This window comes from Misgurnus anguillicaudatus, chromosome 18, assembly GCF_027580225.2.
Source record: "Misgurnus anguillicaudatus chromosome 18, ASM2758022v2, whole genome shotgun sequence".
Lineage (NCBI taxonomy): Eukaryota > Metazoa > Chordata > Actinopteri > Cypriniformes > Cobitidae > Misgurnus > Misgurnus anguillicaudatus.
Window position 1 is genome coordinate 22,444,214 of NC_073354.2, and position 27,815 is coordinate 22,472,028.

Below are 27,815 nucleotides of genomic sequence, written 5' to 3' on the forward strand. Positions count from 1 at the left end.
TTTAAAAATCGCACTCCAACCACGCCCGCTGCGTGCACAAGAAGAATTAAAAGGGGGGAGTGTCCGTGGCAATGATGACGTCCTCACGCTTGTCCTATTTGGCGTAAATCCCATGGCCTCAGTGGCCAGAGAGATTGTCCCTCCTCACACCCCGCCTTTATTGTCCATTCTCATTAACTATTGGTCAATATTGTTTGACTGACCGTAGTAAAAATTCAACATCTAAACTCTGATTGGATTTGTGTTTATGAAACCACGCCCCTCTCCCAGGTTCGGTTGAGACGAAGGCGAATCTTTTCTCCCTCCAACCCGAAGCGGATATAGCTTTTGCGGAGTAGCTGATTGGTACCGCTCTTCAAGGTGGGAAAAGCCGTTTCTTTTTTACTATCTTACGTTGGTTCACACTGCATTCGTTTATTGATTATGATAATGTTTGATTTTAGCTTTCGCGGCGTTATTTTGATTAAAGTAAAAGCCCTGTCAGACGGGAGAGAGTCGTTAGCTGTCAGAAGCTAACCAAATCAGTCGCACGCGCTACCAGGTGAACGAGCCGTCATTTCCCATTGGGATGCAACGGTCGGTAATTTACTTAAACTGTAAACCATAAAAAGGTTAGCAAAACGTATCTGCCCGAACCTTGAACAGCCAGTGACAGGGGGTTGTGGCACTCGTTGTAGTCCAGAAGTAGCAGGCTAACCCTCGGCGAGCTGGTAATACGTTATATGGTCAGTAGAAACGAGTAACAGTTAACGCTTATATCTGATGATAAGCCCACACACAGAGTTTAATAGGACAGTGGGCTATTCCACGTGATTATTATTTTCTTTAATTTCATAATCTTTTGCATATTGCCTTAAAACAGTAATGTAAAATACTTTCTAAAACGGTTTACACAATTAATTAATTAAGAATTCCTCGTTGGCTATGTCATTGCTGAACACTGTCATAATTCTCGCATTTCCTGTCATTGCATGCTTTCTGTCGTGAATGCCACATTTTTTGTTTTATCCTCAGGTGCTTCTGGATCACTTCACCCTCACTGCTTTGGGCAGCAAGCTTCCTCCCTTTCCCTTTACGCACATTTTCTCCCTCCCCTCTTGGTAGGACTAGCCGTTTCCCAGCGTTGAAACGCTTTTATTGTGTGTTTGAATCATGGATAAAACGGAGCTCATTCAGAAAGCCAAGCTGGCGGAGCAGGCCGAGCGATATGATGACATGGCTTCCTCCATGAAGGAGGTGACGGAGCAGGGAGCTGAGCTCACCAACGAGGAGAGAAACCTCCTGTCTGTCGCCTACAAGAACGTGGTCGGAGCGCGGAGGTCGGCCTGGAGGGTCATCTCGAGTATCGAACAGAAAACCGAGGGCAACGAAAAGAAGCTTCAGATGGTGAAGGAATACAGGGAGAAAGTGGAGGGCGAATTACGCGATATTTGCAACGAGGTGTTGGTAAGTCAATGGTGGAAAACATCCTTGTCTTTGTACACTTACTGCTTCTATATAAAGGGTAATATACTGCTATAGAATGACTGACCATGCTATATATTGCATCTGTATTTTTCTATACTACAGTACTGGCTAAAAATTATGATTGTATGCACATAGATGCTTATATAAAGATCTTCAGATGAAGGCCTTTCGGGAATAGCGATGATGAGGAGCGTGTACTTTTAGTAGCTGTCATAACACCAGCACATGACAGACAAGCATTAAACCCAGTGGTTATGTACCCATCAACCTCATTGTATCAGAAAGATTAGTATTCTTCTCAAAATGACTGTGGCATAGTGCCGTGAAGCTTGGAGAGGAAAACAACCACATACAGTGTTCCAGTGTATAGCTTGGCACCTCATCCCAGTCCTCTTATTGTAAGAGGCTCTTGTGGGACTATTAGAGAATTGATTCCCCGAGCAGTGGTGCAGAGAAAGACAACTAAGCCTTCAGCTTCACACAATCGATATGTATTGCAGGCAGAAGTACAGCATCTCTCTCTCTCCTCCCACAGGCTGGGGCGATTGGGTTCTGTGTCATCAGTATTGGATTCCCACTGTCACTCCCCTAGTAGCCCAGTCATCTCTTTGTCACCCTTATCAAACTTGGTGAAATTATTCAGCAGCAGAGAGACAAGACCATTCATGCCAGATTATTAAAAGAAGATGCAGTGAATGAATGCAGTTCTGAATCAGAAGTCAAGCTGTGCTTAATATTACCAAGATTTGTCAGTTAAACCAGCTTAAAAGAAGCAAATAATTCAGTAGCTCTGTCTTTACCATAACAAAGTGGTCCTCTGATTGGTTTTGTTCTTTAGCTGTTTGAATTTTTTCTGTATTGTTTCATTTACAAAATATGATCCTAGCTGTCCTTTCCCATATTGTGAAATTTGTAGTGCAATGGTACAATAATGAACCATAAAAATAGTCCATGCAATTTGTGCGCTATATCCAAGTCTTCTGAAGTCTTTGAGGCACAAACTGAATTTGTGCAATTTTTGTTGTTATCGCCACAGAAACCGGAAGCAAACTGAAACTGCACACAAGCTTTAGTGCGGTAAACGCTCACGGCCGTTCTCAGATCGACTCGGGTTTTACACACAATATTAATCAGACTTCCGACCCAAAGTAATTAAACTAGAACCAACCCGGGCCTGACTGACCATTTAAAATATAATCTCGGAACCGTACGGGTCCCGCGTCCTCCCTGAAGACCACTAATGACAAAACTCTGCTGTAGTTTAAAAACATGAAAGGATACAAGCAAGCAAAATGTCATTATTAAAGAGTGGCATTATCATGGAGGAACAAAAAAAGACACAATTTGATGCCAGATATACTTGGGCGCTTGTTAATATACCTGGGCGGCCCACCCAAGTCAGTGTCTGATCTCAGCTTCAACGTGGATAGTGACAAGCTCCCTCATCTCTGCTTCAGTCCAGTTTGCAGTTATTTTTTTTGTTTGTTGTGAATGTTGATCTGCGTTTAATTCCCTGGGTCAAAGAGCTGAACCATAACTTCTGGTTGCGATCACATGCGTGTCTACTCTATGGCACGCCCCTTACGGCATTGTTTCTGCATCTTGTTCACACAGCATTCTGTGAATGTTACAGCAGTGTTGCTAGGTCCTCTTTATAGGAGCGGCCCCTGAACATTTACGGGACGTGTTTGTGTTTACACAGAAGCCTCTGACTATTTTATGGAAATTTTCTGGGACCAAAGCGCTGTGTGAATTAGGTTTGTGCGATAGACGATAGTATCCTGTATCAACGATAGTTAGACATATCGCTAATAGCGATCTTTCATGACGATAGTTGGCGATAGTTATTATTATTATTATCATCATAGTTTCACATTACCATGCGCATTGCATGCTTTTCCTCGCATGAGAGGGTTTGTAGGCTTTACTTTGCGTGAGAGAGCTTGTAATGCGCACAGATTTCTTCTCACATACACGTGGACTCAAAGTGCGCGTCTTGGACTCTTGCTCGGACCTGAATGCGCGCACCTTGGACGTGCTCGGACCTGAATGCGCGCGCCTTGGACTTGCTCGGACCTGAATGTGCGCGTCTTGGACTCTTCTTCGGACCTGAATGCGCGCGTCTTGGACTCTTCTTCGGACCTCAATGCGCGCGTCTTGGACTCTTCTTCGGACCTCAATGTGCACGTCTTGGACTCTTCTTCGGAACTCAATGCGCGCGTCTTGGACTCTTCTTCAGACCTGAATGCGCGTGCCTTGGACTCTTGCTCGGACTTGAATCCAGATTGATTCGGATTCGATTCACAAGCTATCAAATCGATTCGATTCAATTTTCGATTCAACTCAATGAATATAGATTTAATACAAATACTATATTAATATAGTAGTTTAACAGCAGTTTGTAACAGCAGTTTACAAGTGGGTAATTAATTAAAAGAAATTAAAAGCCACAACACTATAGTTGTCGTCTTGCTTGCGAAATCTAAAATGCTTCCATACCTCCTGACAGTTTATGTGAAGGTGGCATCAATGTCGATGAAGCACCTGAAACTTCCATTTTAAGCACTGAATAAATGAATGACAGACTCACCACTCACTTGGTAACATCCCGCAAGGCAAAAAAGAGGGTGACATCTAGTGAAGAAGACTAGTAATTAGATTAATGTTAATCTTACGTTAAATGTTTGCGGAAATAAATATGAAAGAAAAAACGATTCTGCTCTTTGAGAATCGATTTTGAATGGACCACGTAAAAAAAGATTAATCGAAAAATCTATTTTTTAGCCCTACAATTAAGTGACTTTTCATAAGTAAAGTAGTGGGCAGTAGTTTAATAAATGAGTAAACTACTGCCCTGCCCCTCAATATATCGTGTATCATCGATCTCAAGATGGGGCATATCGTCCAACACTAGTATGAATGAGAGATCAAGTATAAAAATCACGATTTTCAGCTATATAATAAACTCTTTACAGAAAATATTATTATATTGTTATGGCCTACAACATCTTGATCCATGACAATGAGTACCAAATTATTCAAATATATATACTTTTTTAAAAAGCAGAAGAGTTAAAGAATCTTAACTGTATGGAAAATACTGTTCTTTTTTTGATTTACGCAAAACAATAATGCTAATCATGAGATCAAGATGATTAATAACAGTTGTCATATCTGGAAAAAACATTCTTGCATAATTGTCTCTCACGTGAGGTCTAAAAAAAGCCAGCTTGTCTCATGCCACAGAATGATCATTATATAATCATTTGGTTAGAAAAAAAGTGACCTCAAATACTAAAAATAGCATTTAACATGTGCCCATTATCCCACCGCAAATTGTTGTAGTGTGCTGTTTTTAAACAAGACTATTGTGATAATACAACTAATCCCGTAAGGAAAGGTATCTTTAACCCAAGGGGCCATCCTGAAGGGGGCAGGGAACATATAGTGTTGCACCAGTTGACAGGATATGGACATGCACATCATCTCCATCACCGTTTCTCAGCATCTCCTCATGCTGAAGAAAAAGAGAGGAAGGGCATTAAAAGAGCTGGTTTCCTGCTAAACATGAATAGGTGAGTTGATAAAGAATAGAAGGTCAGGGTCCACTGACACACAGGGAGGTTATCTATTCGAGTAAAGTATAAAGGGCATGTCTCTATAAAGCCTCTCATTGTCTGAATGGTGACTACTACATCAGAGACTTGTATGAGAGTGCTTCAATGGTAGAGATCTGGTTTTATATGCAGAAGAGGTGAGGCCTGTATCACGTGGTTGAGTTGCATAATTATAATTGTATTTGGGTGCCAATGGCCTATTTTTATTTACTGGTTGGTGTGACATTGTGAAAACCTATGGGCCGGTAAACAGAGGGTTGCTGGTTGAGTTGCCACCAACCTATGCCATAACCATCATACAAGCAACCATAATATAACCAAGCTGCAGATTATTGTCATGCTAGTTATTTGATCTTTCTTGAACCCCATTCACACAGAATATTGATCCTCAGAAAAACCCACAAAATTGCCAGTATGCCTTTTGTGTTAACGTAAACCAACCAACATTGCAATAACGATTCCGTAACGCGTTCTGTGTGAACAAAGGCAGAACCAATTTCGTAAAGAGCGTGTCATGGAGAGGACAAACTTAAAGGGACACTCCACTTTTTTGAAAATATCCAGCTCTCCTGGAGTGGAGCATTTGGGTTTTGCCGTTTTGGGGTCCATTCAGCTGATCTCCGGGTCTGGCGGTGCCACTTTTAGCATAGCTTAGCATGATCCATAGAATCTGATTAGACCATTAGCATCGGGCTCAAAAATGACCAAAGAGTTTGATATTTTTCCTATTTAAAACTTGACTCCTCTGTTGTTACATTGTGTACTAAGAACAAAGGAAAAAGTTGCGATTTTCTAGGCCAATATGGCCAGGAACTATACTCTCTTTCTGTCGTAATAATCAAGGACTTTGTTGCCGTACCATGGGTGCAGCCGGCGCAATGATATTAAGCAACGCCCGAAAGTAGTCCCCTTGGTAATGTTCAATCGCTGGGGACTATTTTCGGGCACTGCGTATATCATTGTAATATTATCCCATAGCAAAAATATCAACTCTTTGGTCATTTTTGAGCACCGTAATAATGGTCTAATCAGATTCAATGGATTATGCTAAGCTACGCTAAAAGTGGTACGGCAAGACCCGGTGATTGTCTGAATGGATTCCTGAACGGTGGAACTCAGTTGTTTGGCTCTAGGGGAGCTGGAAAAAATCCTATTTTCCAAAAAAGTGGAGTGTCCCTTTAAGATGCTGCGAATGAAATCCATCAAGCGCACAATTACAAATACAATATACCTATAATATTGCATGTATTTTATGGGATCTTTATGGTATGGGTGTGAATAATAGAAGTTTTTTGTGTATTTTCCGTAATCTACGTGTTAAAAGTGTTATAAAGATGCATCGACCTCATAGAGCTTCATTTAAAATGTCACTGTCTGTTTTCTCTCAGCCACTTCACAGGGATGCAGGCTTAATGCTTTACCTCATTGCTATTGGACTGAAGTGTACTCCAAAACATTTGGCCGCATAAATTGTCTTTCATTATCAGATCCTGTTGAGTTTCTTTTCATGAGATGTAACCAGCTGTATGTTTTAATAGGGTGATGCCTGGCTTTGTTTCAGAGACACTTTCATTTAAAGACACACAGCTGGGCTTATTATCAGCAGACATTGTATGTCATTATGTTGAGTTGGGTTCAAATGTCAGGCTTGCTTTTTCTGAAATTTGGCCTTTAACTGTAGTTATAGTTAGTAGCAGGCAAAAACCGATGTTAAGAGTACTTAAACTTACATTAGAAGATCCTAAACTGGCAGTGCATTAGTTTTTTGGGAGGCTGAATAAGATAGCATGAGGCCTGCTTTGGAGAATCTGTGTAATTGTAAATGGAGCTGCATCTCTTTCATAGAGGTTACAGTGGTTAGGCATGTTGTGTTGCTGAGGTCTGTTTGCTTTAAAAATGCGTTTACCTACTTTTTTTTATCTGAAACGTCATAATTTTTTCCACAGCACTCAACCTTTCAGCGGATCAACTTTCAATTTACTCAGATTGCAAATGTTTTGTGCTTGGTAAACATCTGGAAGATGTCCAGAAAGCTGTAATTTATGGTTCCTGCTTCATGGATGTTGTAACATTTCATATTTATTGCTTATGCTGACGAATGCTTTTATGTTCTGGCCACACATCATTGTCTGTGTTGTCACTTTGCAGTACCCAAGCTTGTTGTCTTGTCCTCTGTGTTGGTGTATCGGTTAAATTGGACATCAGAAGAAGCAAATGATGTTAATTAAACACAGTAATGTCAGTTCTTTATTCCTTGTATCTTTAAAGAGAGTTTTTACACACAGCACAGGGTTGGCACAGTAAATGCACAGAAGAAATAAGAGACTGAGGTTGTCACACAGGAAGTCTGCACTCTTCTCTTGTTTATGTGTCTTTGCACGGTTTTGTCTAAGAGAGACCCATAACCGCCAACCCCCAGAGTGTGGTAAACTGGGGGTGATGCATAATATCAGTTTACACTTAACTGGAATAAAAGCGGTGAATGCCCTATATAAAATATTTGCCCTTTGTTAAATCAATAAAGTTTACAATCTCATAATGCGCTGCCTTTATAAACAGTGTGTTTAAAGTAGATTAATACAATTATAACACTTCCTCTCTTTCTCCACCCTTAGGGACTACTGAGCAAATATTTGATTGAGAACTCTACAAATGCAGAGAGCAAAGTCTTCTATTTAAAGATGAAGGGTGACTACTTCAGATATCTTGCTGAGGTCGCCTCAGGAGACGACAGGAAGGGTAAGTGTCTGCATTTTTGTTTTAGAGGAAAGGGGTGTGTGCGAGTGCATGCCTGTTTAATTTCAGTAATGCTGTCATGGTCTGGGTTGCTTTACATTAAGCAAACATTTTCCATCCCAGACATCAGATGTGAATTATGTAAATCTTGTTTGTGACACAGTTTGTTCTTTGCTTTAGGCAAAATTAGGCCCGTGGATGTAATGCATATTCAGGATGAATGATTTGGATACAGAGTATGTGGTTGCATTGGGAGCTTTTTACACCCTCATTGAATTTGCTGCTTTTTTGGGAGCGTATCTTATCTGGGCCTTATTCTTCCTCTGGCTGATAACTGGTTTAAAACATGTCATGGAGACCCAGTTTAGAATTTGGTTTAGGGAGATTTTTTTAATAACCTAAAATGACAGCTTTTTCCAGCTTTAACAAAACCTAATAACAATAAAAAAGTTCACAAACATTTCATGCTGAGAAAGTATGTTCCAACACTTAATATTTAGTTAAGAGATGCACTGATATGTCGTCCAATAATCAGTATCAGTCGTTAAAAGCTATTTTTCACACTATCGAGCAATAGTTTAAAAACAGCCAATGGTCATGGCTGATATGTCCTGTCAAGTAAAAGACAACAGGAAAATCCAATGAATTGAGCTCTGTGTATAGAAAATATAAAGAAACATCACAAATTTGATGTTCAATCTTTATAGTCATTGTATGAATAACATTTAGAAAATGTAATCTTTAAAATGTAGTTAATGCAAGTTAATATAACCACCAAACGTATCGGCAGATATCAATCTGAATAATCTGTGTCAGTGGAACATCTCCACATTTAGTCAAAGATCTTAAGGGATTTTCGCTCATTGCATCTTTTCTGAGTCATAATTGCATATTGTTTTAAATTACTTTCTTGCTTTCTGTAATTGATCATGTAATAAACCCTGCATGGTTCTTTAAAAACCTGTTTCCTCAGAAAGGCCGAAAAGCAATCACTGAATAGATGTTTGTACAAAATACTAGGGATGCACCAAAAGGAAAATTCTTGGCCAAAGCCGAACACATTTTTTTTTCATTTTCCTAATTATTTTCCACCATTGCACAAGTTACATTTTCAGAATGTCCTTTTTACTATATTTATTTCAAATTATTTAACAATAAACCTTCTTTTTAATATTCCAGATGTCATTTAGGGCCTTTTATACCTGGTCACTTATCTGACTTTTATAGCTGTTCCATTTTACATTCAACCACATAAATGAGTCTTGGCTAAACGGATATTAATCCGATCTTCTATTCCTGCACAAAATGCAAGTAACCTATTCATTACTCTGCCTTAAAGCTCCACTGTGTACTTTTTTGAGTTCATTCTTAGCAAAAACCCATGTTTTCTTTCAAAAGTATGTGCTCATTCATGTGTAATTACTTCCACCCACTAATTAAAGTATTCTCGTAAGTGTAGAATCTACTATTTAAAATACATACGGTCGAGTCGCTCGACTGGCGCATCCATGTTGGTCCTCCATCTTTCAAATACATTCGCCAACGAGGGACATTCCTGAAATTCACGCTCCGCCTTTCGCGCTTTCAGACTCACGCTGGCCGCTAGCTGAAGCCTCCGGAGTTTGCATGTGTAGGTGGTAAACGTCATCAAGACGGTCTTATTTCAGAATATTAATTATAAAGCTGACAATTATTCTAGTTAATTGTAAATTGACGTAATATGCTTATGACTTGCGAATGTAATGCTCAGTTAATTTAAATAAACCAGGCTTGATGACGTATGCAGCCCAGATATGTGACCTGTGCAGACTGAATCCTTCGGATTTTACAACAGCTGCACACCGTGATGATCCCGCGATCTAATGCTTTGATTTGAGGCAGATTTGAAAGCCTGTTGAAGAACTATTCTCGACGACATTAAAACACGTCGCCAAGGAAGCGAAACGGGGATTTAAAACAACAACGCGACAGGAAAAACATCAAGACCAAAGTCAATATTGGAGAAAGTAATATTCAGTTGGTTGTCATATAGAATTTCACCGCTTGATGCGAGTAGATCCTACACAGTGGAGCTTTAAGAAATTTGCAATGACGCTTTTATGCAGCACTTTATGTTGTGCAGCGGACGAAAGGAAGACAGTGGCAAGTTTGACAGGAGATGACACAGGCTCAACAAGCGGTCTAACAAAAAGCTTTTGTTAATAAACGTTTTATTTCTCGTTTAATATAAATAGTGAGTTTGTCATTGTAAGACTTTACTGGTTCTAGGAAGATTTCATTACATACTGCGGAGTGCGGACGCTCTTCGTCGTTCTATGACATGAGATGAAGAGCTAAAGGCTCTCGTTCTTCGTGCTTGTGCATTCAGCTGACAAATACAAAGGATCGTCACCACCGTGTCTTTCTCATACGCTGCATGGTGTTCAGGATGTCTTGATTTTAAATTATAAATTTGTAGTGCTGTTTGTTTTCACATCTTTCTTGACTTACCAGCTTACCAACATGTTTGCTGCATTTGCACGGCTCTCACTCTGCATTGGTTGCTATTTGATCGCGTCATCAAATACCTCATTATTCGGTAAAATTTATCCCGCCTTTGTTGTTGTTCGGCCGAACACCGAAAATTCGTTTTTACGATTTTCTGCCAAATAATTTCAGTTGCCGAACATTCGGTGCATCCCTACAAAATACCATTACAGTACCCCTTAGGTAATATGTACAGCAGCAAAATAAATCTAGAGAAATGCACATAGTAGATTGGGATATAAGAATCAGCCAGAGTGAAATTCACTAGTGAAAGGATCAACAGGTCTAAATTCCAAACCCCATAAGGAGCCAGTTATCATTTTTGCATGGTGTTGTTCCATCACAATTATTGTGTGATGTAATATTTCATATTTTGTGTTTTCCCACAGAGACAATAACCAACTCTCAAGGAGCCTACCAAGATGCGTTTGACATCAGTAAGAAGGAGATGCAGCCCACACACCCCATCCGTCTGGGCCTGGCTCTCAACTTTTCCGTCTTTTACTATGAGATCCTCAACTCTCCTGAGCAGGCTTGCGCTCTGGCTAAACAAGTGAGTTTTTTTAAGATGACCCAGCACTCTGTTGCTTGCTAAACTCCATTGGTTAAATCACTGTAAATATTTCAGTGCATGATATCAAACCTATCTTGTGCCTTAAAGGGACACCCCACTTTTTTTTTTTTAATTCTCATTTTCCAGCTCCCCTAGAGTTAAACATTTAAGTTTTTGAATCCATTCAGCTGATCTCTGGGTCTGGCGGTACCACATTTAGCATAGCTTAGCATAATCCATTGAATCTGATAAGTCAATTAGCATCACGCTAAACAATAACCAGAGAGTTTTGAAATTTTTCCTATTTAAAACTTGACTCTCCTGTAGTTACGTAGTGATATTACACACTGCCTGAAAATAGTCCCCTTGGTTACTTTCATTAGCAGGGGACTGTTTTCAGGTGCTGCGTCATATCATTGCGCCTGCTGCAGTCATGTTACAGCAGCAAAGTCCTTGATTATTACGCCAGAATGAGAGTATAGTTCCTAGCCATATCGGCTAAGAAAATCGCAACTTTTAATTTTCCATCGGTCTTAGTACACAATGTAACTACAGAAGAGTCGAGTTTTAAACAAGAAAAATATTGAAACTCTTTCGTTATTTTTTGCGCGATGCTAATGGTCTAATCAGTTTCAATGGATTATGCTAAACTATGCTAAAAGTGGTACCACCAGACCCGGAGATCAGCTGAATGGATTCCAAAACTGTAAAAATCAAATGTTTAACTCTAGGGTAGCTGGAAAATTGGCATATTTTCAAAAAAAAGTGCTGTGTCCCTTTAAAGACCTGTATGATATTACTGCTACCAGTAGCATAAGTTTTGCATGTAAAATGTAATAAGCTTCTTATTAAAGAACTGACTTGTTGTCCAAACAATGGAAGATGTAAGCTTTGGTAAAGGCAAACATGAAAACAATTTGAAAATTGTCTTTGGTGCTGGCACACTTCACCTTTAAATCAAGTTAAATCCTGTTTGTTACATCTGTCAAGGGGAAATTCCAAAAGAATATGTCTTTGAGGACTTGTAACTTTTCCTCAAGCTTTAAATATCACCAGGCACGTAGTTTGCATGCCAAAAGCTTGACTCTTGTGGTTTCTTCACATATCTCCACATACCTCTAACTTATTGCTGCCTTCTGCTCGCAGGCGTTTGACGAAGCCATTGCAGAGCTGGATACACTGAACGAAGACTCGTATAAAGACAGCACACTTATCATGCAGCTGCTCAGAGACAACCTCACAGTGAGTTCCAGATCCATACTGAACTACAAAAAAACACATTACAGTATTGAAATTTACTTAATCAGGTTTGAGATTGAACATCTATTCATGTTCAAGCATGTCTTTTTCTCATTTTCCTCCCCCATTAGTTATGGACCTCTGACACCGCTGCAGATGAGGGTGATGGTGGAGATGGAGGAGAAAACTAAGAGCTCACATAATCTTCACAGATTAAAGAATCCTGGAAAATGACAACTTTTTACACTTCTTCATTCCTTATTGTGTCACTTATGATTATTCTAGCCATGTAAGCCCATGATCATACCGATGAGCTGTAAGTGTGGGAATTCCAATCAGTTTTTTTCCACCACGTGGCTTGTGGTTGTAATGAAAGTAAATATTAAGTTAAAGTACATCTCCATTTCTTGGTTTTGTGTTTTTGTCCTTTGGCCTTCTTTATGTGCAGTGTCTGCTGTAGAAAAGTATTAGCCTCACATAAAATCGATTGTCCTTTAATTGTGACAAAGCGACTAGTGTGTATATTATGGTGTAATCTAAAGCATTGGAAGATTCAGTCACAAAATGCAAAGCGTTTCGTATCAAGCATGGCTAGTTCTTGTCCTATATCACCTGCCATCATTTTAGGGAGATCAACATACACTTGAAAGAGATAAACGTTTGTTGAATCGTCATAGTGTTGGCTTGAAATGGGCCTTTACTTTAGTATTGATCGCAGGAAAGATGTTGTCTCACCAAATCAGCCAAGTATGCACTTTCATAGACCACAGATACATGAAGGTAACAAAACACTCCTGCCTGGTTATGGTTTTCACTTTAACGTGTTACCTTGCGATGGCTCATGATGGTACAAAAAATTATCTATAAAAATACCATGCATGCCCATATTTCAATATACACTGGAATGAGAACCAATACTGCATACGTTTGGTTAAGTACTTTTCATTGCAGGTTTATGCACATGTTGAGAGGATGTTTGATTTGTCAAGTGATGTCTGTAGTTATTTGGACCACTGTTGTGTTTTTGCTAATCATTCACTGTAGTCCTTTACCTCTCCCCAAAGCCTTGTGAAAATGTATAAACCCTACATAACGGCTATGTAACCAGAATTAAATAACCATTTTATAAACCATACATTTTGTCTGATATTGTATTGTTCTCAGATTTCATTTGTGGGTGTATTTTTTATTTTTATTAATAGTTGTTTTACATACAGTTTTATTAAAAACACCTTAAATGTGAAATGCATTAAAATATTCACGTAGTTTAAAAGGAAATGTAATCAGAATGTTGCACCTTTAGTTATTTACAACTCCATAAGTAAAAATTCACGAACATTTGCTTGTGATTTAAATAAACCTTCAGACGCCGAACTGAAGGATGATGTAAGGATTTAAAAATAGTCCGGTGGGTTGTGTTCTAAAATCTTCTGTGCACCCTACCTAGAAGTACGCTCACGCCTCCCTAATGTCCAAACTGCTGTCTCCATAGACAGCTCTGTATCTTGTGAGACGTACCTCGAGAGTTTATTCCTTTACGTAACAGATACTTGATCAAACCGAAAGCCATTTAAACTCAACGTGTATTGAATTTCATATCACTTTCCCTTTAGTTCGGTGTTTAACACAATCTTTAGGTAAAGTTAAATGTGACTTCCTAATCTCGGTCAACTCGCGCAGATACAGAAATCTGAACATTCAATATCCACATTAAATACTTCCGGGTGTTTCGCGACTTCATGCGGTGCTGTGCAAACCGATCGGAGTATGACATCAAAGTACCGCGAGAGTCATTCTTTGGAAATCGTTCTCGCGGTACTCGATGTCATAACCCAATCGATTTGCGCAGCGCCTCGTGAAAACGAACACGCCTTATGGCATGCTTTGTTTTGAGTGAATATTTTCTTTTTAACGTCAAGCGATATGGACGAGAACGCATTAACGTGAGCGTATATTATTCTCACACGTTCACTTCATTGATACTTTTTCGCTTTGTTTTATCCAGCCAGCTGTGAGCGTACATACTTGGTCGGTCATGTCCAGATGTTGGTATCAAACAGATTGATAATCCACGGGATTAAATGTTCATATGAAGTACTGTATACTGTATTAGCGTCATCCTGCTCGCTATGAAACGCGTTGTTTTCTTTCTGGCGTCTTTACTGCTGGCGGAGGGTTCAAGGAGATTCATTAGAGATGTCCTGGACGACGAGTACGGTAAGTTGCGCTGTACTTACTGTAATGGGAATAGTTTTAAAACATTGGGGATACATTTGAATAAAAATGACATTGTTTCAATTGAGTTATGATAACCTCTGCCTGCTTTTAAATGCGTTACTGTTCTGCAACTTGTAACTTCACTTGTCTTAAATGTACAGTAGATTTGAATAAAGTCTGAACAGATAAGTTTACTTGAGAAAGTTTACATTGAAAGGAAATATTTCCCTTACAGTTAACATTTCCCTCGAAAATAGTATTTATTTTAGTGACAGCTGTTGTTTGTGGTATACAAGAATAAATTAATTTTAGATTTCAAACAAAACAATCTTTTATAAATTTAGTAGTTGAATTGGTAGAGCATTGCGTTAGCAACTCTAAAAAGGTCAGTGGTTTGATTCCCATGAAACACACATATTGATAAAAAGTTGTGTAGTTTAAAAGCACAGTAAAACACTTTGATTAAGCGTCTGTCAAATGCATAAATGTAAACATAGTGTTTAACTTGGGTCATGAGTTTCTTACATTGGTGTCTTATGTTATAACTGTTACTCTTTAAAGGAAAACACCACAGTTTTTCAGTATTTAACTATGTTCTTATCTCAACTTAGATGAATTAATACGTAACTATCTTTTTCAAATGCGTGCACTTTTAATCTTTGTATAGCGCCTCGTAAATGTGTTAGCATTTAGCCTAGCCCCATTCATTCCTATGGCTCCAAACAAAAGTTTTATTTTGTGCCACCATACTTGCTTGTGTAACTACTCATGTAACAGTCTTTAAATAGGGAAAACATGGAAGTGTTTGGTGGCTTCTAAATTCATCCCTGTTTGGAGCCATAGGAATTAATGGGGCTAGGCTAAATGCTAACACATTCACGAGGCGCTGACGCTGTACAAAGATTAAAAGTGCACGCATTGAAAAAAGATGCTATGTATAAATTCGTCTAAGTTGAGGTAAGAACATAGTAAAATATTGAAAAACTGTGGTGTTTTTCTTTAAAGGGTTCGTTCACCTGAAAATGTGCATGAACAGTGCATTACAAGGCACATTTTAAAAGTACATGTGTTTCCTGGGAATCGAACCCATGACCTTTGCCCTGCTAGCTCAACCTGCTACCACCTGAGCTACAGGAACACAAATATGTCATTCATTCACCATAAATAAAAATAAACATGGGTTTGGAAAAGCATGAGGAAATGGTGAAAAACTTTAACACAAATAAAGATGTTCGCTGTTACTTTTTCAGACCAGCTCAGCTCAATGCTGTCAGACTTTGATGTCCTTCAGCTGTCCGGTCTTGAACAGCATTCAGTTCGCAAGAGAGATGTCCAGTTGCATACACATGCAGAGAGGCTACTCAGTTTTACTGCATTACAGAGGTGAATACATATTAAAGGCACGGTCACACTAGACTTTTCGTTCCATTGACTTCCATCGGTACTCATGTGAATGTGTCAGACGGAAATGCAAGCTTGTGCGATGATGGCTGCATCCGAAACCTAGAGAGCACCTTTGTGAAAACTAATCTCTTATTTGAAAACTACAATAATAATTTTTTGCTAGAAATGCAATCAAAAGATGTAAAAAGTGAAAATATATCTTTATTTACACTAAATTTGTACTCCAGACGCTTTCTTGGTCCCATCTTATTCTTTCAAACTCGACCAGGCTCGACCAATTACATTCCCTGCACCCAAACATGCATAGATATGTGGGAAAAGATGATGAAGACAGGAGACAGGAAGTAAAGCAAACAATGGATTCAGATGTGCCTTGATGCCTTAGATGACGCAGACAATATTTCGCAGGTCGCTGCGAAGGAAAGTTCAAGTCTGGTGAACTCTGACCCTGTGAATTCGTATAACATAGAGCATTGTGACCAGTAAAAAACCGGCATTTTACTGCATGACCTTTTTCTCTACTGAAAAGCAGAAGCCAAAGATCATATTGATGAGCTGCTCCAGGCCACTCCTCGCAGCAACGCCGACAAAATACTTGCATGCTCTAGTGTGACCACGGCTTTACCCTGCATGCTTACTAGATGTGTTTGTGTATTCATGTGTGTATGTGTCATGTTTGTGTGTTCATGCGTGTATGTGTCATAGTGATGTGATGTCCTTCTGTCTGTAGATGTCATAGCACACTGTCATCACTAAGAATAGCATTCAGATGTTTAATAAAGTCAGCTATTTATTTTGTAGGCATTTTAAATTGTACCTGACAACCAACACAGAGCTTTTCACCAATGACTTTAATGCTGTGGTTATAAAGGAGGATGGCACGGAGGAGACGTATGAGGTCCAAAGAGAAAACTTCTTCACTGGTCATGTTATTGGTAACTGGACCTGTACTTCTTTTAAAATTGTGACCCATTACCCATTTTTCTTACTTTTTGGTGTCAGTAAATATTCCCAGTCCAGCATGCCAGTATAAAATATCGTTATTAAAGCAAAAAGATCAGACTTTTATGCAAACTGTTTGTCTTCTGTTTCCAGGAGAGGTGAATTCTCGTGTACAGGCACATATCGGTGACAAGGATTTCTCTGCTCATATCCTAACTGATGAAGCTGAATATAACATCGAGGTAATGTAAATCACCACTATCTATTAAATCCACCAATTATGTCATGCCACTTACGATAAGAATAAATGTATTGTTAATCTTTTTACAGCCCCTGTGGAGGTTTATCCAAGACCCTCGGGATGGTCGGCTGCTCATATATCGTTCGGAAGACATCAGGAACGTGACCCGACTGGCGGCTCCTAAAGTGTGCGGCTACGTCAACGCAAACGCCAGCGAGGTGATGCCCGAGAGTGTGCGGGGAGCCATAACGCTATATGAAGATTATGAGGAAGATGGTAAGATAAAGCCAAAATTAATGTTTTAGATCCAAAATCCAGACAGACAGTATTGACTCCATTGTAAAAATTGCATCCTGAATTGGTAATTTATTGCTTCTATTGGTACTATTGCATACTACTACTATATTGTAAGCACAGTCTTATTTGAGGTTAGGCAGTTTTTTAGTATGCCCAGCCTGCTAAATGAATCATTTTTTGTTCATTATTGATGACGGATTAATTAGAACCGACAGAATAATGGCTTATCTCGAGTCAGTCTAACTACACAATAAATGGACTGATGGTGTGAATAGACTTCATGTCATGACTGATTATCAAGGACGGATGCTCCAATTGTATTTTGGCATCAATATCTTTCTGAACTTCATAAAGTCATCTTAAGACATTGTGCTATAATGTAATATATGTTTTTGCTTTTTTCATGTTGGCACCACAGTGCACTTGAGAGGGAGAAGACAAACCCTAGACCATAGCAAAAACACTTGCCCTCTGCTACTCGTGGCAGACTATCGCTTTTTTAAACACATGGGCCGTAAGGAGGAGAGCACCACCCTGAACTATCTGGTATTCGCCTTAGGCCTTATTCATTTGAATTGTATGCATTGCAAAACCAATTAAATCAAAATTTCTTTCAGTTCATTACAGAAATTCAGTTCATGCCCAGCCCACATGAGGATCAATTGTAATGCCAGGAAAATGAATTGCATTCAAAGAAATCTGTTAGACGACACAGGAATTTCATAGAAAAGGGCAAATTTGGCAAGAACACACAACTGCTTTAATGTTCTGTATAGGCTTCCATTTTATAAACCTTTTGTTTTTTAGATTGAGCTGATTGATCGTGTGGATGACATTTACCGGAATACATCATGGGATGAGGAATACAAAGGTTATGGAGTTCAGATTCAGCAGGTAAATGAGATTCCCTGGTACCTTGAAGAAAGTATTCCAAGAAAACAACATTCATCGATTCATTTCTTTCAGATTATAATTAATAGGGCACCCACTCAGGTAAAGCCGGGAGATGCACACTTTAACATGAAAGGGACGCCTGTGAAGAACAAAGATGTTTGGGATGTCAAGAAGCTTCTGGAGGTGAGCAACTGGAGAGAGCCATTGAATTATCAAGAGTTTGTGGTGTATTTGTCATACGTGCTGTGGAAAATGCTTGAGAGTGAATAATATTTTATATTGTGTTTCATTACGCATTTCAACCCGTGACCTATTTGGCAGAGCCAGTAGCCAAGTTATTATTTAGTAATTGTTTTCAAATGCAAATGTAGTCATTTTTGTCATCTCCCTACAGCAATTTAGTATCGACATGGCAGACAACGCATCAAAGGTGTGCTTGGCTCATCTATTCACATACCAGGATTTTGATGAAGGCACATTAGGCCTGGCCTACGTGGCTCCGATTAGGTCTGGTTTTCCTGGTGGTCTTTGCTCTGAGAGTGAGTGAAAATGTTTCTTTTATAATGCCATAGTATGGAAATGTGTATCACACCTAAATAAAGTAGGTCCAAATGTAAAAACTTCCATATTTTACTTTTTAAATATATGACTTTGTTTCTTCAGATAAAAAAATTATAATTTTATGTTAAAATGCTGTTGTGATATGTTCTTATATGGGGCTCAACATGGTTAAGCATAACGAAACACACATATGACAACTTGTCACGAGACATGCGAGAACCAATTAGATCAAAGAAATCAATGCCATTATTCTTTAATTTACCATGTTGCCATGGATACATGCCTCGATTTACTTCAAAAGGCATATCTTAACCCACTGGTGTCATTTGGGTTACTTTAGTGATAGATGTATGTGGTTTTTGGAGCTTTGTCATGTTGAATTTTATATTTTGGTGAACTGTTGCTTTAAAACTTCTGTTGTGTTGTATTTGAAGAGTGCCCTCCTTCCGGAAATGAAAACCGGGTTGTATACCTGAACACTGGACTAACCAGCACCAAAAATTATGGAAAAACCATTCTAACCAAGGTAAAGGGATCTACCTGTGCATAAGAAATCATGGATAGATTTATGTCACAGCTTATGACATGGCTGTGATACCATAATTTTCCATTTGTTCAGTATATATGTGTTTTGTAAAGTGTATTTTGAGCTCCTAAAACTGTATACAAATATAAATTTTCCTGTTTGTTAGTTTACTCACTCTGTGAGCATAATAAATCATGAATAGATTAATGTCACAGCTTATGACATGGATATGCTACCATAATTTTGCATTTGTTCAGTATATATGTGTTTTTTCCCAAAACTGTATACAAATATGCATTTTCTTGTTTGTTAGTTTGCTCACTCTGTGGTAATTTTTATGATGATTTGCCAACAGGAAGCAGACTTGGTCACCACTCATGAGCTCGGTCACAACTTTGGTGCAGTGCACGACACAGATGAGTGCGCGCCCGGAGAGGATCAGGGGGGAAAATATGTCATGTACCCCATCGCTGTGAGCGGCGACCACTACAATAATAAAGTACGTTAATGCTGTGTCCATATTTTAAATTCAGTTCAGTGTTATTTACCATTCGTCACATAATCAATATTTTTATGCTTTCTTGTAGTTGTTTTCAAACTGTAGTAAGATCGCCATAGCAAAGAGGCTGAGGTCCAAGGCCTCCACCTGCTTCAGAGAGAGGAACATTAATGTGTGCGGAAACTCCCGGGTGGAGGAAGGGGAGGAATGCGATCCTGGACTGCTTTACCTCAACAATGACGCCTGCTGCACCGCAACCTGCAAGCTGCGACCCACAGCGGTGTGCAGGTAAAGCTCCTCCTTGTGGCCTTATGAAAGATTACACAATCAAACTAATTTAAAGGAATAGCTCCCCAAATATGAAAATTACCCATTTACTCACCCTCTTGCCATCCCAGATATTTTGTTTATTTGTTTATCCTTCTTTAGGTTACAACACAAATAATTTTATATTAAAATGTTGTAATGCATTATGTTATACGCACTCAAAGGGACCAAGCTCCAAAAAGCACCATCATTAAAGTAATCTATATGAATGGGTTTATATATGTATTAAGAAGAGAAATTATGTTATTTTAGGATTATTTAGCAGTCAATTTGTTACATATACCTGAAGATAGGGATGCGCCGATACTGATATTCGATTACTTATTTCATCTGCTGAATGACATCCACAATACTGATAGTTTTGCTTTTTACTTCTTGTTTCAAATTATGTCATGAAATCCTAAAGCGTACAAACTCAAGTTCCTTTGTCACTGTGACCCAATTCAAAATAATCCCACAGCATGAGTTCTGATGCATTTTTCCGGCTCTTTTGATTGCCAGGATATAATCTGACCTGATCATCGGCTAAAATTGCTTTTGGCCAGGCAGATACATCGATGCATCCCTACATGGAAACATAAAGATCAAAAACAAAATGTTCATTTTTAAATTAATAGCTTCTTTAAAGCCTGAAGTTGTTAAATGTGTACGAACACACAGCCTTGCAAAGTAGTTTATTTGCTTTTACGTGTATACAGACGTTTAATGCATGAGCATTGTGACAAAATGCAATACATCTCCTGAGCTACATACTACATTGTAGGCGCATGCACGACTTACACATACAATGTACGCAGGACTTTAAAAATCTGGAGGTGCGCATACAGTATGTGTGCAATCTTCTGATTAAGAATATTACATCACACGGACTGTAGATGGACCTTTGTGTATGCGTAAGAAATGAACCATACTTCGGCCTTAAGACAGCTGATCTTCTTGTAATATGTCAGTTTCTATCTGTAACCTGTTTTTTTTATGGTACTAGTGACAGGAACAGCGCATGCTGCAAAAGCTGCAAGTTTGAGAAGCGTGGCAAGGTGTGTCAGGAGCCAATGGAAGCCACATGCAAAGGCAGATCTTACTGCACAGGTAAGATTTTAAACGAAGCCCCAAGGCCAGACACATAATACTAGCAATGCAAGCTAATTAAATTTATAGAGGATCACTATTAAGATGGGAATTAGAAAAAGTCCCTTCAAAAGTTAAATGTCTGGTAAGGATTTTGTGGGAAAAAGTATTACCTAAATGTCGCAATGTTTAATTTTATAGTTTGTGCAATATTTGTGACCCTGCCTGTGAAAACCCAGTTAATGTTTTCTATATAAAGTCATCCTGTATAAGGTAAAGAACATTCTGTAAAAATATAACCTTAATATTGACCATGTTCATGTAAAAGATTGAAATTAAAGTGAAATAAATTATTAAAATTACACTTTGATGTTTCTAATGTCATAATTACATAATTCGATTTTAGCATGGATTTTTTTTATATATAGGGTCTCATATAACGTTTTAATTTTGTGGATAAAATAAAGAGTTTGGTTTCAAAATGCGATAAACTGCATTTAATAAAAGTAGTTACCGCCAAAATCAGTATTGTATCAGATCAGAATTAAAAAGTCAATTCTTCATTTCACGCAAAATCCAATATCCGCCGTGTTATTCTGTCATCTTTGCAATAATTCAATGCAATAAATCCACTCAACAAATCACAGCGCACCATTCCATGCATTGTAAACAATAAAGGCGCTGCTTTAAATACACAGAGAATCCTAGTTTTCCTCATCTACTTGGTACTTCGTGATCAACAAACAAACAAAAACAAAATAATAATTTTGACGGCATTGATAAACCTGTGGTGGTTTTCTGTGGCAGGGAAGAAACGTAAGCCATCGAAATCAAATAATTTACATAAGAGGCACTCGGGCAAAGGAAAAATGGCGGCTGTTGCTTGAACCAAAACATTTTACAGCTGATCGCTGTCAAAAAAGTTCAGCGAAGACGTCCGAAGTATAACAGCAGCAATGACAGTGTTCTTAATATGACAAAGTAAGTGTTTTGATGAATGACATTAAAGTTTATTTTTTATCAGTATATACCACTAGTCAACTAAATGAATATAACATGGCAAAGATAAATGCACATTTATATATTGAAAAAAAATTGTCATGGATTTTGCGGATAAAAGTTTTTTTATAAATCTTTAAAAAAAATCAAATTATGGAATTGAATTTTTAATGTTAATATAACCTAAAGATGCTCTGTGAAAGTTTGTAGAAAATAGTGTTTTTCATCTTGTCTTTCTTGGTATAGAAAACACATTTTTACCCAAATGAATCAAAATGGATTTATTGCGTTTTGAAACCAAACTCTTCAAATATACATGTCCTTTACATGTTTTGGTGAGATTTACTCTTTAGCTCTTTGAATTGCTGGACACTGTTTCTTCTTCTGTCTGTAACAGGATTTAGCAGTGAATGCCCTCCTCCAGAGAACCTCTCTAATAAGACGGTGTGTGTTGACAACGGCCAATGTCAGAATGGAGAATGTATCCCATTCTGTGAAGCGGTACTGAACCTGCAGTCATGCGCTTGCAATGGTAAACCAACCTCCTGGTATCATTTGTAATTACAGATAACACACATTTTATTTTCACAATATATTCATCTCATTCTACAGAGACGAAAAACTCTTGTAAGGTGTGCTGTAGGGATAAGAGCACTGTGTGTTCTCCTTATGTTAATGACAAGGGCAACCCGTTGTTTCTTCGCAAAGGCAAACCCTGTACTGTGGGCTTTTGTAATGAAGAAGTGAGTACTATGAAAGACTATACAGTATATATTAACTAGACTTTGAGCGAGCAAAATGAACAAAGGAATTTTTTTGAATTATTCAAATGCTTTGTTGTGTTTACTACTTCCAGGGCAAATGCATGAAACAAGTTCAGGATGTTATTGAGAGATTGTGGGATTTCATTGAGAAGCTTGACATTAATACTTTTGGGAGTTATTGATGATAAATGATCAGTTCAGCTAACTTGAAATCCAGTCGGAGAATTAAGATCTGGTATGTGTTCTCAGGGAAGTTTTTGGCGGATAACATTGTCGGCTCAGTTGTGGTCTTCTCACTTCTTTTCTGGATCCCTCTCAGTATTCTGGTCCACTGTGTGGTGAGTTATCTCCACAAACATCTTACATTTAAAAGTTGCTGTGAGAATTTTTTTGGAGTTGTACTACAGTCAGCAGGGTTGTTCACACAAAATGATTACAGTCTGTGCATTACATAAAAAATAAGAATTGGCAGTTTTAAAGCAACACTATGTAGTTTTTTTACCTTTAAATAATGTCTCTAAAATTATTTCAGTGATAGAACAACTTTTAACTGGACAAATTGTACTGTTGCTGCAACCTGAGCAGCCTCCTAGCTGCTACAAGCACACTCTGAAAGTGGCGGTGGAGGGTAGAGCACACAGCCCCCCCCCCTGCCTGCAGAAGAGTGTCTAATACCAGGCACTGTTGTGCTTTTCAACCACATGGAGGAGCTTTAAGTCATTTTTACATGGAAACTACATAGTGTTGCTTTAATTTTACTGGAATCTTAAAGGTGCAGTGTGTAATTTTTAGAAGGATCTTTTTACAGAAACGCAATATAATATACAAAACTTCATTATCATGAGTATATAAAGACCTTTTTATAATGAATCGTTATGTTTTTATTACCTTAGAATGAGATGTTTTTATCTACATACACCGAGTGTCCCCTTACATGGAAGTCGCCATTTTGTGCCACCACGTTTCTACAGAAGCCCTTAACGGACAAACATTTTTGTCTCTGACGATGACATGTTTTTCCAGTGGCGGCTACCGTAGCTTCTCTATGCGTTTCAAAAGCGAGGGGTGAGCAGTGGGCTGAGCCGTTGGTTGCAATTCGTAACCACACCACTGGATGCCGTTAAAATGTACACGCTGCACCTTTAAGTGAAACGAATCACAGACAACAGGTCTGTTTGCACGACAAGCCTAAAATTAACACAGAAATTGTGTTACATAATGCACAAAATTTTCAAACTTGCAATGGTGCTTTGCGTTTCAACGACGATGGATTACAGAGAGACTGGCTTGTCGGTGATCCTGTACAAAGACACGTGATGAGGATTAGGTTTGAAATGGGAATAGGTGTTGAAATGAGAGAGACTGAGGGTCATTCACGTGCTTGCAAGATACGACCCTTCTCTTTATTGCAACACATAATCCATCGCTCGCTCTAATGTAAAATCTAACAAAAACAGACGTCAGTTGCTTCTAGACGAAACAGCTTACCTATTAATAAAGATTTCACTAAAAATGCTAAATTTAATTGTTTGTTGCATTTTGTATTTAGGATAAGAAACTTGACCAGCAGTATGAATTGAACACAAAGTCACTCTTTTACCCCAGTGTAAGTACCAAAACTGAACATAAAGAAAGAAAATGTTTTCCTTTTTTTTTTTTAAGTGCCTGATTTTGTGTATGCACTTGCTTGTGCAGAACGCTGAGCTGCTGAGCAGTTTGGATTTAGCCTCAGTGAGGATCTTCAAACCACCTTCTTCCCCGGGCATCTCCGCAATGCCACGGTTTCATGCATCCGTCCCTCTGCAGACCAGCACTCCACCTGTCTCCCTCTCCCAGGTGGCTCCGGCACCTTCACTTTGTCCTCATCCCGCTATAGATCACCATCGCATGGCTACTATCCAAGAAGATCCCAGCTATGATTCCCACCTTGATGAACGAGCACTGGTAGTGGACTTTCCTACCTCCGGCTCCGCCTCGCGCTCGTTTGATGACCTGACGGAAAACCGGGAAAATGCAATGTCCTTCATGGTGAGGAGATTTCCACGGACTAACAGTAAGGAGACTGAATGTTGAGCTGTGGATTATATAAAATGATACAGAAAGAAATGAATGGGAAAGAGAATTGTGAGCGTGTGAATGAAGAGTTAGAGTATATAATTGGGAATGCTCAAAGCTGAGCAGAACAAGCACTGAATGTGAAAGCATTGGGAGTTTATTGTATGCTTACAATTTCAGTATTGAAAATTCCCAGAGTGCAGTATGTTTTAAAAACGCTGGATTTTTATAAAACAAATGATTCAGTGACTAGCTATTTGGTTTGTTAATTTTGTATTACACACACAGCAAACAGGATCTAAAAAGGGTTATCTACATGTAAAAGTCCAGCCAGCCATATTTGTTAAAGGCTTAAAGTCAAATTTGTCCCTATTTATTTTCTTAGTGCTTGGTCTTGTTGTTCGGATTCATCCATGAATATATTTTTAATGGTATTGATTTCTTAAACCAAAATGTCACATTGTCCTCTTCCTGTTATATGACTGTCTTCTCTCTGCTGACACATTTAATGTCACCGTGCATTTAAGCAAATAGCATTAAGCTCTACCTGCATTCTGCTGTGCAACACAAACTTTTTCCAGTTCTGCCCTTTATTTTTAGTTTCTCATTTAATTGACAATTCGACATACATTTTCATTTTACACTGACGACCCAGTATCTTCGATGTTTACAGGTCTTTTTTGCTTGAGGGATTGAGCAAATAGATGCTCATAGATCTTGAAACCTGTTATAATTTACATGTATATGCTCTGACATTCACCAGCAAATGTTTTATATCCTCTGTAGACCATCACCTTGAGCTCTTTATATGGTTTGCAAAGACAATCGCACTTATTTGGAGAGGCATTTGATATTTTTAGATTTTAGTGGTTTAGTTTAGCTTAAGCACTTTTGTTTGTACTTGTGCTTAAATGTCAGTGTGTAACTGTTACTTACGTGTTGTACCAGCAGTTATTGAAAGTATTGCTGGTGTACATGATCGAATTTTATACTTCTCTGTGAAACACCAAAGTCACTTGCTAACTTAAGAGACAATCGGTTTTATCTCATATTTGTGTGCATTACAATGTTTATGACTGTATGCAAGAATTTGTATTTTACAGCTGCTCCTAAAATAATGTGTTGTGATATTGAACAAAGTGCTGAATTGTAACCAAAGTGCCTTTGTGTTTGTTCAAATGGTAATTTTTTCCATGTGTTCTGTAACGTTATATTTTACAGTAAGGCTCAAAAAGGGACTGACGGTGTCTTTTGTATGTGGATAAATAGTCACTTTCTTCTGTGTAACCATTGGGAATATATGAAGAGTTGAGATGCAAAAAACGACATCTGCGTCAGAAATGAATAATGATATTGACCGGTGCAGACGTTTCAGCGGCAACAGCATAAATGTTTTTTTTTTGTGGACCGAATTTAACTTCCGGTATACTTTAGCATAGAATAAGTAACAACAGAGCACTTCTAGAGTAGATTATTTCTGATAACAAGCACAATAAATAACAAGTAAGTTATTCAAAGAGTTCAAATCATAGCTAAAGCATATTAACCATCACACTGAGCTAATGTTACTGTATAAAATAAAGTGTTAGCTATAGATCCTTAAATTCTTGCCTGGCTGCCAAATCCACACAGCGTGATCCATGCTCACGGTCTTTCATCGTCTTTTGGAAATCAAAACATTTTTATTTTCCATTTTCCAAGGTATGTTTTCCAGAGGTCAGTTTAGTTGCTAGACAGACTGATAAACAAGCACAGACCAGAAGTAAACTTTGGGCCAGAAGCGTAACCGTGGCAACGCACGTGCAACGTCTGTACATTTAATATTTTTGCTTGAAATTGATTTCTATGTTGATTTTTAAGCACCTCCTTTTAAGTCCTCCAAGTGCATGAAGGAATAATTGGGAAAAAAATGGCACACATACGTCAAGGTGCAAGAACTCGGTTAAAGGAGGTTTACAGCATATTTAAGGATATTGATAAAATATTTGAGCCTTTTTAATCTTAATTCAAACAAACAAACAAAAAAAAAACAGTGAAGAATGACTGGAGACTTTTTAGAAGTGGACTTAAAGGGTTTTGCAGTGAAAGTCAGTGAAATATTTTTAATTGTGAAAATAAGAAGTCATTTTAATTACTGACTTATAAGCTTTTGATCGCGGTTAAAGTGATATAAATAAACCTAAACATAAGAGGCTGATAAAAATGCTAATTTACAAGAAAACATGTTGGACCCACTACTGGGTTTTGCTTCTGAGCTCTTCATATGTACTGTAGACATCAGTTCAGCAAGATTGTTCATTGTGTGAACATAATATTGTGCTGACCTGAACTACTAAGAATATGTGTTGTTTCCTGTTAGAAATGTCTTTAATAAAATGATCTAACCTTGAAAACTGGTTTCAAATACTTTTGCCTTGTTAAACATCCATAATACAGCTTCATGCTTCCCCATTACACTGTAGAAATGGTGCTGAATATGATTAACAACACCTATTGACTTTCATAGTATTTGTTTTTCCTACTATAGAAGTCAGTGGGTACCATCAACTGTGTGATTGCACTCATTTATCAAAATATCATCTTCTGTGTTTAACAGGATAAAGAAACTCATACAGGTTTAGAACAACATGAAGGGTAATTAAAGGGACACTCTTTTTTAAAAATATGCTCATTTTTCAGCTCCCCTAGAGTTAAACATTTGATTTTTACTGTTTTGGAATCCATTCAGCTGATCTCAGGGTCTGGTGCTAGCACTTTTACCATAGCTTAGCACAATACATAGAAACTCATTAGACCATTAGCATCGCGCTCAAAAATTCGAAACTCGAAATTTTTCCTATTTAAAACTTGACTTCTGTAGTTACATCATGTATTAAGACTAAC

At 38.3% G+C, this 27,815-nt stretch overlaps 2 protein-coding genes across 3 annotated transcripts; both read left to right on the top strand.

Moving 5' to 3' along the window:
- Positions 1-204: 204 nt before the first annotated feature.
- ywhaqa (tyrosine 3-monooxygenase/tryptophan 5-monooxygenase activation protein, theta polypeptide a) lies at positions 205-13,273 on the top strand. 2 transcript variants are annotated; one of them, XM_055185906.2, is made up of 6 exons: positions 205-360; positions 1,015-1,446; positions 7,700-7,823; positions 10,736-10,899; positions 12,046-12,141; positions 12,270-13,273. In XM_055185906.2, the coding sequence occupies exons 2-6, from the start codon at positions 1,153-1,155 to the stop codon at positions 12,327-12,329; spliced, it is 738 nt and encodes a 245-aa protein (XP_055041881.1). In that variant the 5' UTR covers positions 205-360; positions 1,015-1,152; the 3' UTR covers positions 12,330-13,273. The 2 variants fall into 2 exon arrangements, with proteins under 2 accessions (XP_055041881.1, XP_055041882.1); XM_055185907.2 differs by lacking the exon at positions 205-360 and adding an exon at positions 531-725.
- A 655-nt stretch (positions 13,274-13,928) lies between these two features.
- adam17b (ADAM metallopeptidase domain 17b) lies at positions 13,929-27,325 on the top strand. Its single transcript, XM_073856080.1, has 19 exons — positions 13,929-14,355; positions 15,606-15,738; positions 16,561-16,694; positions 16,855-16,943; positions 17,032-17,218; positions 17,658-17,785; positions 18,047-18,133; positions 18,206-18,316; positions 18,528-18,672; positions 19,129-19,220; positions 19,576-19,719; positions 19,808-20,007; positions 21,032-21,135; positions 22,511-22,645; positions 22,726-22,856; positions 22,970-23,047; positions 23,126-23,215; positions 24,427-24,483; positions 24,573-27,325. Exons 1-19 carry the CDS (start codon positions 14,268-14,270, stop codon positions 24,948-24,950), a joined length of 2,511 nt encoding a protein of 836 aa, XP_073712181.1. The 5' UTR covers positions 13,929-14,267; the 3' UTR covers positions 24,951-27,325.
- Positions 27,326-27,815: the final 490 nt, after the last annotated feature.

Excerpts from the sequence above, each read along its gene's own strand:
- ywhaqa (XM_055185906.2), top strand. The coding sequence starts at position 1,153 with ATGGATAAAACGGAGCTCATTCAGAAAGCCAAGCTGGCGGAGCAGGCC. Across the intron at positions 7,824-10,735 it reads CTCAGGAGACGACAGGAAGG|AGACAATAACCAACTCTCAA; the intron begins GTAAGTGTCTGC and ends GTTTTCCCACAG. Across the intron at positions 10,900-12,045 it reads CTTGCGCTCTGGCTAAACAA|GCGTTTGACGAAGCCATTGC; the intron begins GTGAGTTTTTTT and ends TTCTGCTCGCAG.
- adam17b (XM_073856080.1), top strand. The coding sequence starts at position 14,268 with ATGAAACGCGTTGTTTTCTTTCTGGCGTCTTTACTGCTGGCGGAGGGT. Across the intron at positions 22,857-22,969 it reads TGGGCTTTTGTAATGAAGAA|GGCAAATGCATGAAACAAGT; the intron begins GTGAGTACTATG and ends TACTACTTCCAG. Across the intron at positions 23,048-23,125 it reads AGCTTGACATTAATACTTTT|GGGAAGTTTTTGGCGGATAA; the intron begins GGGAGTTATTGA and ends TATGTGTTCTCA.